Source organism: Drosophila rhopaloa, unplaced genomic scaffold (assembly GCF_018152115.1).
Source record: "Drosophila rhopaloa isolate 14029-0021.01 unplaced genomic scaffold, ASM1815211v1 contig_163, whole genome shotgun sequence".
Taxonomy (NCBI): Eukaryota; Metazoa; Arthropoda; class Insecta; order Diptera; family Drosophilidae; genus Drosophila; species Drosophila rhopaloa.
Window position 1 is genome coordinate 7,343,601 of NW_025335043.1, and position 11,996 is coordinate 7,355,596.

Genomic DNA, 11,996 nt, shown 5'->3' on the forward strand with positions numbered 1-11,996 from the left:
CACTGATGACGCCTCAAACCGGCTTGGAATTCTAAATCCCCCCTCCAATCTCCTCTCTTTACAAACTGGATTTGCATTTTCATTGGCATTCTGAAACCGTTTGCAAATCCTCAGTTGAGCCCGAACTCTGGAGCAGAAATGTTGCTTTCTGCCAATTGGTTTCTTACGCTCTTTCTGTGGCTCGGCTGCGGGGGATTCCCCTCCCTAAACGGAGCCGATCTCTGCCAGCCCATAGGTTGGCGCAATTTCCAGTGCAGCGAGGTGGCCTCCTTGCAGGATCTGGTGGATCTAGGAGCCGAGAACTGGCACATACTCTCCATCCGGAATTTGCAAACGGAACTGGAGGTGGGCTCAGGTGAGGTCTGGAACACAGGCACAGTACTCATCTTGGTACACAAGACAAGGCTTTGGCAAATAAAAATAAAAAGGCTTAATAAAAAAATTTAATTTATTTCAAATTAAAATTGGTATTATATAAAACGTTGTACACAGAATAATAATTGGCCAAAAATAATAATCTGAAATATACACAACATTTTTCAAATAGCATTGCAATATTAAAAACCAATAATAAGATGAGAACATAAACAACGTATTTTCTCAAAAATGTAAAACTCAAAAACAAACGTTTTTGGTACTTAAAACCCTTTCAGGTGAGAATGCAGATCACTTGGCCAACTTAGTCGAACTGGATTTAACAGCAGCAGCTCCAATAAATATTCATACCAGCGGCTTTTCCATTCTGCCCAATCTGCGGAACCTTAACCTCAGCGGGTGCGGTCTCGTTGACATCCAGGGAAACCACTTTGCGGCTGAGTCAGCGCTTCAGCGGCTCGATTTAAGCCACAATGAAATGGAGCTTCTCGACCGGGACTTTTTTGGCAATCTGAGGAAGTTGATTTATGCGAATTTTTCGCATAATGCCCTGAAGCAATGCGATCTGCCCCATATGCCACTGCTCAATCGCCTGGAACTGGGCCACAATCGCTTGGTTAATGCCACCTTTGGGGTCTGTCCACAGCTGCAGGAATTGATTTTAAATAACAACCAATTAGCACAGGTGAGTCGATTAGACTTTTCTTAATCCTGATATGTCATTTGCCATATCGATATTACTTTGGGATTATCGGCTCAGCAGTATTTTAATATTGCCAGTTAACCGCAACGAACTTTAATGCTTAATGTGTGCTCAGTTGGATTAACAATTCAGATGTTAAATTGGTCGTAGTGATCTATGCCTTTTAGCCAGGTTATAAAATAACAATTGAATATTTCTTGTTTATCTTTGGAAGCTACAATTTGTAATTGAAAAACTAAACATGACCAATGATACTTTTGAGAGAGTGAGATAATTAATTCTAATTTTAAAGCTGACCAAAATATTTACAAACATCTTATCCCGCACTGTGTAAATAGTTTTGTAAACAAGTTTTTATGATTTTACTTGACGACCTTAAATTTGTGCAAGTTTAATCTACTCTTATATGGAGAAATTTGTAAAAATCTGGATTATTAGTCATTCATATGATGTTACCATTCCAAATTTTCCGAATTAAAAGCGGCATATTTCTAAATGATTGTGGTTAAATTCTCTAAAAATCTGTATACCTATCTTGATTTGTATTTTTGGCTCGATTTTTAGTTATTTTTATGAGCTAACCCCTTGCAAATTTTCGAAAAATGGCTTTTCCGAAAAGTGACCAAAAACCTTCACTTTTAGGACCATAACTTTTCTTACCGACATCCGATTTCAAAGTGGCATATTTTTAAATGATTGTGGTTTAATTCTCTAAAAATCTGTATATTCATCTTGGTTTGCATTTTTAGGTCGATATTTCAACATTTTTCCAAATTTTGGAAAAATGACTTTGCTGAAAAGTGACCAAAAACCTGCCGTTCTAAGCCCACAACTTTTTTTACAGACAACCGATTTTAAAGCGGCATATTTCTAAATGATTGTGGTTAAATTCTCTAAAAATCTGTATACCCATCTTGGTTTGTATTTTTGGGTCGATTTTTAGTCATGTTTATGAGCTAACCCCTTTCCAAGTTTTCGAAAAATGGCTTTGCAGAATGACTTTTCTTAAACACATCCGATTTCAAAGTGTCTTACTTCTAAAGGATTGTAGTTGGATTCTCCATAATCTTGATTTGAAAACTGGGTTTGACAATTTAGGTTACATTGTGTAACCTATATTATTGTTTTTTGGATAATGAGCATAATGTGATTTGATTTGTTCTCATACCTTTTAGGACAATAAGTTCTATTTAGATTTAATTTTTTTACTTTTATATTCAATCTTTAAACAAATTATTCCTCTTAGTTGGACGTGAACGCCTTTCGTGGACTCCATGGCCTATTGGAGCTGCAGCTAAGCGACAACAGGTTGAGCTCCATTGGCCAGGAAACCTTTCTGCCGCTCTCCCAACTGCGAGTTTTAAACCTCTCACGAAATGCCCTCGATGCACTGCGTCCGAGTGTGTTTGGAGCAATCCAAAACTTTGTGCTGCATCTGCAGCAGTTGGATCTATCCGGGAATCGCATCCGCCTGCTCTTCGACAACCAATTTCGTGTTCTGGCCAGACTGCAAATGCTGGATGTTTCGCGGAACAGTATAGCCAGCCTGAGTGCAGGTCACTTTGTGGGTTTAGGTGCGCTACGCAAACTTTACCTGCAGTATAATGCTATCTTAGAGATCAAGTCAAGTACCTTTGCTGCCCTCGTTAACTTGGACACATTGGATCTGTCCTACAACAACCTGGAGTTCTTCGAGGAACAGATCTTTGGCAGCAACACCTTGACGCGCATGAGGAGACTAAACTTAAATGGCAATCATATGAAGCACCTGCATCCATTGGCCTTCTCATCAATGCCATTTATGGAATACCTGAAGCTGGGTCACAACGAACTAAAATCCCTGGATGTGCGCATGTTTGCCCCCATGCGACGTCTTCAGAAGCTACATTTAGGCCACAATCTGCTGGAAGAGATCAACCTGGACGTTCTGGAGAGCCTCAGTAGCGTCCAGGAGATCCTGGTGGACAACAACCGACTCACCTTTCTGTCCAAAGTGAATGTGAGCTTTCCCAATCTGAAACGAGTGGCCATCGAGGGTAATCCTTGGCAGTGTCCGTGCTTTGTGAAGCTGCAACATTGGTTGGCGACCAGGGATGTTGTCTATCTCCGCGATAACACGGGCTACTACAAGGGTGAACGACCCCTATGCATAGTGACCAGTGTGGATTATTGCATCCAGAATTTGCAAGCAGTACGTCGTCTGGGAATTCTCGGTGATTTCCAGGGCGAGCAGGTGGAGGCGGATGCCTTTGATGACGATGCCAGTGCAGCACAAGACTGATAATTGTACGATTTCTATAATTATTATAAGCGTTCAATATATTCTAACAAATTTTCCTAGAGTGTAACTGACTAAATAAAAAGGTGCCAAATTTTAAACTCCCTAAAAGATACCGACTTTTCTATCATTTCATATTTTCAGCCCAATGTTATGCTACTACCCGAAAATACTCTGCTTTTCACATCACATTAAAGTGAGCCACAAAAAACGCTCTTAAATTTAAACAAAAACATTTTAAATATAACGCAGAATTGCACAAATAGACATTTTCAGACACGGACATTTTGAAGATATATTGGATCGATTTATCATCTTGCGGGCATATTCATGATTCCAGCGTCTCGAATGGGTTTTAATTTACAATTAAACAACTAAAACTCGAATCGTTTAGGCAGACTTGACGCGCAGGGCCAGAGCGCTCAGATCGGCGATGCACTTGTTGAGGGTCTCCTTCTCCTGCTGGGGCGAGATGCTGGCCAACACGTTGCTGGTAATCCAGTTGACCATGTGCTTCTGGCTCAGACGGCGCTCGACGTGGCGGCACTCCACCTGGTAGTCGAGACGGCGCTTCACCTCCGAGTAGACATTCATGGCGCGCTCACGGAACGCGGCCTCCAGCTGCAAGGCAATGTTCTCCTTCTTGGCCTCCATCAACAACAGGGCGCCATCGGCGCGCCACTGCTCCTTCTTCTCGGCTTCGATGGCATCGGACAGCACCTTGAGCTCAGCCTCGCGGCCCTCCTTCCACTCAGATTCGATTTTCTGTGAAAAAAATTAAAGTAGAGTAGTAAGTTTTGGGTTGTTATGCTAGATAAGCCAAGCCAATTTAATGCTTAATGCTATCTTATTGTCAATCTTCTTTATCTGGAACTAAACCTATTTCCTAAAACATTTCAAGGTTTGTTTTCACTAGAAAAATTGGTCATCTTATTTTCTAAAATTATATTTCCAAATGAAAACAATAAGAAACTTGGCAATTATTTTTTGAATATAAAAATTAAGCAATCCCGAAAAAATAAGTAAACTTTAGCAGTAATAAAAACAAGCTATTGTTTATATGGACATTAATTTGAATTTTTTTGACTTCATGGTAAGATTTGTTTCAAACTCCAAAATGTTATACATTTTCGTAGTTTTCTTTAGTTTAAAACCTAATGCCATCTTACCATAAAGACGAAAACACAAAGATTTTACATTATTTTGGATAACTAAGGATTCTCCAGTGATAATTCGTCATGTATTTTAAATTTATTTACCACAGACTACTTTTTGTTTTCCAAGTTATACTCACATCGATCTCGCCATCAGCCCACTTGGCGATGACTGGGCCGAGCTTCTTGACGGCGATGATGGCCATGATGCCAAGGGACAGACCGCTGTAGTACTCGTGCTCCATGACGTAGATCTCCTTGGAACAGAGATAGGTGATCAGACCCACACCGAAGGTGTAGGGTCCAGTAACACCGGTCTTGTTGTAGAAGAACTGGAACCACTCCTCGGGCAGGAATCCGAGGCGCACCTTGCCGGGATGCTCGGGGCGCTGGCGGCGCTCGATGGCACCGCCGGGAGCAGCGGCAGCGGCGGCCGTCCGGGTGGCGGCCACGGTCAAGGGGCGCTGGGCTGTAATTGCAGTGGCCCATTAGTATAAATTAATTTTCATTTGCGAAAATTGTGCTTTTCTTTGACGTATACACTGCGAATGGGTGATTACATAAACCACGATGTCCGATGATTTCGCAGTGCCGTAACATTTTTCACGGTCATTTGCGGGCGGATTTTCACTCTTCCAGCATTAGTTATGGGGCTTATGATTATCTCCCAATCTTTTTGAACCGTTTTTCAGGTTTACCTGTTAGAAGAGCGGCTCTCGAGAACATTTTCCAGGCAGTTGCGACGAATTTATGCTACTAAATTGCTCCGAAATTGCTAGTTCACAATAGTGACAGGTTAAGAGAGCGTTGCCAGATCAACTAAAAGGTGGTTCCTGTCCCGCACTGATTTCCAACACTGTCAAAGCGCTTTACTTTTAAATTTGTATAAATAAATAATAAATGTAAATCAAGAAGTATTGCTTTATAACTTTTATTTTTATCTTTATCTTTTTAAGTTGTGATTTTAAAACTAACAGTTTACGGAAGTATCAAACCATCGGCGACAAAATTTACATTTTTCAAATTTTAAACACAAAATTTATAAAAAGTTTCTGATTCAGATCTGAAAATCAGTTGATAGAATAAATTAAAGTTAATTGCGACAGCCTAATTTGAATGACATTTTAAGCCATTCTTATATTTCCTATGGCTAAAACTGAAAAAAAACCTCGTCATAACTTTACAAGTTTTTATTTTAAAAAATATTACAATTTGCTAGATAAATTGTGCCTAAAGTAATCAGAATTAGTTGCGAAACAATATGCATTAAAATACTTTTACAAAATACTATAGAAACAGCGAACAGAGTTTGATTTTAAATAATTATCGTTTTAGTGGTTGGTTGGGTTTTCAACTGGTTTTGCCATAAAACATTAATTCGGTCTCAGTTCAAAGCTATTTACGTGCAGATTTCATAAATTAAGCATTAAAGCGTGAGCATCTTTGTTGTTGGTTGTCGCTAAACTAAATGACTGTCTTGTGCGTGGAACTTAAAACGTAAGAAAAACATACACACGGGCTACAGGTTACTGCATTCAAAAGTGGGGGATATTCCAAATCACTCGGTTACAGCAATTCAAACAAAACATCGTAAGACTATTTACAGCAGTGAACAGATAGATATCTTTTAAAACGTAATAATACACTTATCGAATTATGTTACAACTTTCTACTTATGCCTTTTATGTTGTTCTTTGCTAGATCGTTTTCTCTCTTCTGTATAAAAACGTAATGATTCTGCGGAGGTGTTGCCTAACATTTATAATGAAGGTGTGTCTGTGTGGTGAGTGGGTGCAGGTGTACATATAAATGTTTGTGTTTGTTTATCTATGCTCGACGGGATGACATAATGCGGTGGACACACAATCATCGTCGCCTTTGAAGTGCTTGTATCTCGGAAGGATGCGGATGCTTGGCCAGTTGTGCGGTAGTCCTCCTCGACTCGATTCACTCGATGAAGTTGAAGCGGGTGAGCAGCTTGTGGTAAAACCACCGCACCACCTGCTGGACTCGACCGGCCACCCAGGCACACAAGCTGCTGGTGTGCCGCACCTTGGAGGCGTAGTGCTTGATGTGATCTGTGCAGTAGGGAGTTAAGAGGGCAACCAAAAGTACAAAGAAATCATAAAAAGAAAAGCAAAACAAGCCAGCCCGTAAAGGCATTTTGAAAAAGGATATAATAGTGTCCAGGGTGGATGACCTCCGTTTATATAGTTCACATAGGTGAAACCGTCCTTGCCCTTGCCCCGTATATTGTAGTAGTAGGGCATAAATGAGTGTAGCGTGAATCTGAAATAAAAAAAGGTGCACTCGATTAATAGACGACCGACACGCAAAGCGATTCCCCCAGATACCTTCTCTTTTCATAGAAAAATATGGCAGGTTGGTTGGTGGTCAGCGTGTGCAGGAAGATCGCCTTCACCGAGTGCCGCTCGGCCGTTGTCAGGTGGTTCATTAGCGCGTCCAGCAGCAGCGATCCGATACCATTCCGGCGATGCGAACGATGAACGCCCAACGACAAGATATAGCCAACGTCGGCAGAACGACCCATCGAGTCCGGCAGGATGCCCTTATCCTGCATGGGAAAACCGCTCAGCCTGGTGTACAACTCATCACTATCACCCATATTGGCTATTACCTCCTTGTTGACATTTCGATAAGGTTTCATTTCGGCAACGATTAAACCAATTATGGCCAGATTATATACAGCAGCCAGCGCAAAGAAGCGCGTACTTGAGGTAATATCCTCATACCATGATAGTGGGTAGTCGATTGGAAACCATTCTTGGCACAGCTGGCGCACCTGTTGGGTCATTATACAATGGGGATTAATACCTGGGGCACTGGGGACACCTACTTACCTCCGTCAGATCGTCGGGCACCAGGAACCTTAGCTGCACATCGTTAATAGAGCACAGCGGTACGTGTTCGCAGTCCACACGCGTACTGTCGCTGTTGGGCGGCGTACTGTGTTTGTTGTAGCTGCTCGTAATACATGGTAATGTTTTATGATCTACATGTATTAGTCCCCACAACTACCGATTTCACTTGCGTAATATTGCAAAGCGCCGTCAATAGATAAACAAAAGCTTCCATTGACAGCAGTCGCATAAGCAGGAAATCCATGCGCTGCACAGCCCACTGATAACCAGAAAGATATATACTCACAGTGTGAATTGTGCCATCCTATTGTCCGGGGGGGTGCTCCTCCGCTGCCGATCCCACTGCCACTGCTGCTGCTGCTCTGTCCAATTAGAGCAATTATGTCCATTTATTGCACCACCACCGCCGCCGTCGCCACCGCCTGAACAGGTTAAGCGCGGAATCTTGTCCAACGGAGCCCTCCTCCGGGTGAGTGTTTTGATTACGGTTTCGGCTTGGTTTTATTGGGTTTGGTGCGTGTTTTCGGGTGTGCGCGCTCAATTGGCTTCAATTAAAATTTACATTTGTCGCGGCTGCGGGATGATGAGGTGGAGAAGGGGTGTTGCTGGGAGGGGGAACATGTAGGAACCACTTGCTCGGTTGCGGGTGCTCCGCTGGTTTTTGTTTCAAGTGGAATCCGGCTGTCCGGTGAATCCCTTACAACGCTGGCCAGGTTGTGCTGCTCCGCTGGTGTCGGTGTCGCATGCCGCTGCTCCTGCCCGCTGGTCACAATTTGCATCGCCCGCAATGATGCCTCATTTGTCCTAATTTATTCGCCAAGCCAAACCAAAAAGAATTGATGAAAACAAATCAGCAGTGGTGGTGGACCTTTAAAACCAATCGGTTGACGGGGCTGTCCACCTACGAAATTATCGATATGTCGATACCGTGCATCATTATAAATGAAATGATAACTATGTATTTTCTTTAAATTTTGTTTAAAGATAATAGGATCCTTTTTTTAAATCTTAAAGCCGAACAATTAGGATCGTTCCAAATGAAAATGTTTTCTTGTTAAGAATATTCCGATTTTAATTAAAGTTATAAGTTAAATTCCTAGATTTAAATACAATTCGATCTGCTTATTGGGTGTTTTAAAATAAAAATCTAATTGGGAAATTAATTTCTGTTAAAGCGGCAATAAATTGTGAAGAAAATTAAATCCAAAAGAATATGTATAAAATAATAGTATTTAATAGGCATTATTTTCCAAATAATACCCAAAGTACTTTCCGTTAAGTTTTTAATCCGTACCATTTCGTTTGTAAACTTTATGAATTAATATTTTAACAAATATTCCATCTTAAAACTGAAGCAGCTTGCGTTCAAAACCTTCTCGTCTGGCCCACCGCTTGGGAGGTGCTCGGCGCAGGAGCTCCTTGCTTGGTGGGATCCTCTAGCACTCGCACCACCATCGAGGATTTGGGCCCCGTGCACCACGTGATCCCGTTCTCATCCACTACAAACGTTTCCAACGTCACCTGAAAGTGTCCGCCACTGGAGATGGGCAATAGGAAGCTGCCGGAAAGGAAATCACGCTGCGGCTTCACAATCTGGTTAAGAGTCACAGTGTCGTTGGCTCCCTGCTTCGGTAGCTCTTGAGAGGATCGGGGTGGTGGCGTGATCAACTGCGAGGTGAGACTTAACTGCACAGACTCCACTCGCCGGAAGTGCTTCTGCTGCTTGCTAAAATGCTGCAGTACTCCCTCCACTTTGATCACCAGGTTACTGCCCGACTGGACATTCACAGGTTCGGTGGCGCTCCTGGGTTGTGGACTCACCGACAGCTTGATCTGCGTAGATTGCAGTATCTGGAAGAAGTAACGAGGCAGGCAAAGCGGCGTTTTTGTTATGATCTCAATTTGTGCAATGATAACATCTAAATGCCGATTGCTGATAGTCTTGGCATTAGCGGGCTCCTGGGGCAGGTTCTTCTGCATCTGTTCCATACGCTGGCAACTGGCGGCGAAGTATCGCGTCTCCGGGTGATCGCCAGTGGTTAGGAAAACCGGCGGTTCTGGTGGTGTGGCATAGCAAATTGACTCGATAATATGAGCAAAAAGAGCGCATTGAAATTCTGCCACTTCGAGGAATTCTAGAGTCACATGATCCGCATCAAAGGAGGACTTGTAGAGTCTGGCGTAAGTTTCCTCACAGGCCTTTAACGCCTTTACCAGCTTTCGTAGCTGATTTGTTACATGTCCAAACTTCTGCAGGTAATCTCGAGAGTTTTGAGCCAAGCTTCCAGCTATCGCCGGTGGCGGCACAATCACCTGGGCGTTCTTCACGGTTACTGCCAGGTGGAGAGTCTGCAGAAACTGTGCCCTTATTTTAAGATACTCCAGCTGAAACGTGCACGGATGCTGGGGCGAAGAGCAGGCCCGCAAGCTAGCCAACGCCTGCTGATAGAGATTGCTGGCCATCTCCAAGCGTTTCATTAGCGGCATCAAAGGCTCCGGAGCCGCCTTCGGTGCATAATTATCCCGCATATAGCTATACTCTAAGCCATAGTTGAGGATGCACTCCGCCTGAGAGATTTGCGACAGGGCCACAAGGAAATAGTGCATATGATCACTGATCACAATCTGGGAGACCTTGGTGTAAATGTGAGCGGCCACATAGTGATGACCATAGCGACTAGCGGTGCGAGCAATCCTGTACAGTGTCCAGCAGTTGAGCCTGCCGAGACACTTTTCAAAACATTGCACCACCTTTTGGGGCAGATAACATCCCATTGTGGTCTGAAGCACCAAAGCACTAAGGATCTCTACTGTTCGAAGCTGTTGATCGCAGTTATCCTGGTCGATTATGGTGTTTAACTTATGCAAGATGAGCGGTAAGCGGGCTAACATTGGATTAACCTGGGAACAAAAAGTTTAAGCTATTGTTTTCATAAAATCTTTAAGTCATTGTTACCTTTGGTACAGGGGGTTCATCGGTGTCCATAGCATTGTCGTCTTCTATCAGCTCTTCAGCTGTGGAAAAGGCGTACTTGCGCAGCTGGAAATGCTCACAAAGACCCACCAGTGCTTCACACATGAGTTCCGCATTGGCCGGCGGATAGGCAATCTTATCACCTAGTGTATTGGTCACAATTTCGATGAAGGAGGTTCCAAATTCAGCATTAGCTTGGGTAATCCTAATTCCGTAAGTCAAAACCCTGCGTAGATCCCGGGTGCACTCCGCTCGCTTGGCCGTGCAGAGGAGCAAACCCTCCATGTGAAGGTTTACCATATGAAGAATATCCTCCACCTGCTCGCCGCTGGCCTCTTTTTTGAGACCAAAAGCCACCAAAACCGAGAGAACGGCCATTGCTTGAGTGGCGGTTGTGTAGTCGTCTAGTTTGCTGATGCACTGGATGCACAGGCGGAGCAGGGCCTCGCGATGTTCGCGGAGCAGTTGCTGGCAGGTAAGTGGACACTCACTAAGCTTCAGCAAGATGGAGAGGAAAAGAAATTGCTCCTGGGAGTTCGTACAAGACTCGAATCGACCAATAAGAGCTTTAATAGCTGGTTTGGGCCAAGCATGAACACTCTGCCGACCGGCTAACTCGTTGAAGGAGCGCAGCACCTGGATTCGCACGGGAGTTCTTAAATCCTGCATGAAGTCCAGCAAAACCTCCAGCTGACCAGGCACACCCACCAGCGTGCGAGAAGACAACTGAGTGAGGGTGTCTATAATGGCGACCACGAAGCTCTGTGCTGGATATTTGGGGAGCAGATCCATACATAGCTTACTGACCAGCGACGCTGTAGTGGCCTCGTGATGCATATGCCGCAGCACGGGAATGAGGAGCAGCTTCATTGGCACCGGAACCTGTAGCGATTCGATCATGTCCGAGATCTTTGCGCACATGCTAATGGCAAACGAACTGGACTGGGCAGCGAAGCAGCTGCTGGCGTAGATAGCAGCCTCCACTTCCACAGTATCGTGGCTATCCAAGGCCCGGCGGATGGCATGGTGCACCTGTTGCTTCTCGGGAATCACACGGGAAACGGCGCCTAAAGTACGCAGCAGCAGGGCCCGTGCCACCGGATCGTTGGAATGCATCACCATGAAGATTCGTCGCACAAAGTTGTCAATATTGAGGATCTTGTCCAGGTGATTCTCGCTTTGCTGGCAAACGCGGAGCACCCAGAAACGCAGGAGATTCGATCCGCTGACAAAGAACTCGGCCAGTTTGATGAACGACGAGTTAATGAGGATGGGAAAGGGATACTTCTCGAAGAGCCGTGGGAAACGGACGATCGCTTCGCACTGGATTCCCTGCTTGGCGCTCCGTAATCCCTTGTCCAGCTCCATGAGCACCGCATTCGAGTCGTGCTCATTCTCGTTCAGGAAGCACTCGTTGAAGGTGCTGACGCGAGTACCGGTCAGGTGAGCCATGGTTACAGGTGTCCACAATCACATTTATCGGGGAAAATTAGGAATATTCACTTTTAAAGCGCAATCGACACAAAAACAAACCGGCTGCAAATGCCACTTCTTCCTAGTTTCCCATTCTCAGGAAACGTCTTTGCAACGATAGCTTATTACTTTACGATAGTTTACGATTAGGGTATTC

The 11,996-nt window shown here is 44.0% G+C and overlaps 4 protein-coding genes across 5 annotated transcripts; 1 reads left to right on the forward strand and 3 right to left on the reverse strand.

Annotated features, from left to right (window-relative positions):
- The first annotated feature begins 138 nt into the window (after window positions 1–138).
- LOC108043233 (insulin-like growth factor-binding protein complex acid labile subunit) lies at window positions 139–3,727 on the forward strand. The gene is made up of 3 exons (XM_017121835.2): window positions 139–355; window positions 654–1,060; window positions 2,325–3,727. The coding sequence occupies exons 1-3, from the start codon at window positions 139–141 to the stop codon at window positions 3,357–3,359; spliced, it is 1,659 nt and encodes a 552-aa protein (XP_016977324.2). The 3' UTR covers window positions 3,360–3,727.
- LOC108043235 (ATP synthase subunit b, mitochondrial) lies at window positions 3,638–5,334 on the reverse strand. Its single transcript, XM_017121838.2, has 3 exons — window positions 5,209–5,334; window positions 4,651–4,979; window positions 3,638–4,121 (listed from the first exon to the last, which is right to left on the reverse strand). The coding sequence occupies exons 1-3, from the start codon at window positions 5,234–5,236 to the stop codon at window positions 3,747–3,749; spliced, it is 732 nt and encodes a 243-aa protein (XP_016977327.1). The 5' UTR covers window positions 5,237–5,334; the 3' UTR covers window positions 3,638–3,746.
- Window positions 5,335–5,685: 351 nt separating this feature from the next.
- On the reverse strand, window positions 5,686–8,263 carry LOC108043234 (N-alpha-acetyltransferase 60). 2 transcript variants are annotated; one of them, XM_017121837.2, is made up of 6 exons: window positions 7,679–8,263; window positions 7,372–7,492; window positions 7,149–7,313; window positions 6,865–7,085; window positions 6,689–6,799; window positions 5,686–6,590 (listed from the first exon to the last, which is right to left on the reverse strand). In XM_017121837.2, exons 1-6 carry the CDS (start codon window positions 7,693–7,695, stop codon window positions 6,458–6,460), a joined length of 768 nt encoding a protein of 255 aa, XP_016977326.1. In that variant the 5' UTR covers window positions 7,696–8,263; the 3' UTR covers window positions 5,686–6,457. The 2 variants fall into 2 exon arrangements, with proteins under 2 accessions (XP_016977326.1, XP_016977325.1); XM_017121836.2 differs by having other exon boundaries at window positions 6,865–7,313.
- Window positions 8,264–8,604: 341 nt separating this feature from the next.
- On the reverse strand, window positions 8,605–11,923 carry LOC108043244 (integrator complex subunit 7). Its single transcript, XM_017121853.2, has 2 exons — window positions 10,349–11,923; window positions 8,605–10,293 (listed from the first exon to the last, which is right to left on the reverse strand). Exons 1-2 carry the CDS (start codon window positions 11,816–11,818, stop codon window positions 8,758–8,760), a joined length of 3,006 nt encoding a protein of 1,001 aa, XP_016977342.1. The 5' UTR covers window positions 11,819–11,923; the 3' UTR covers window positions 8,605–8,757.
- Between the last annotated feature and the right edge of the window lie 73 nt (window positions 11,924–11,996).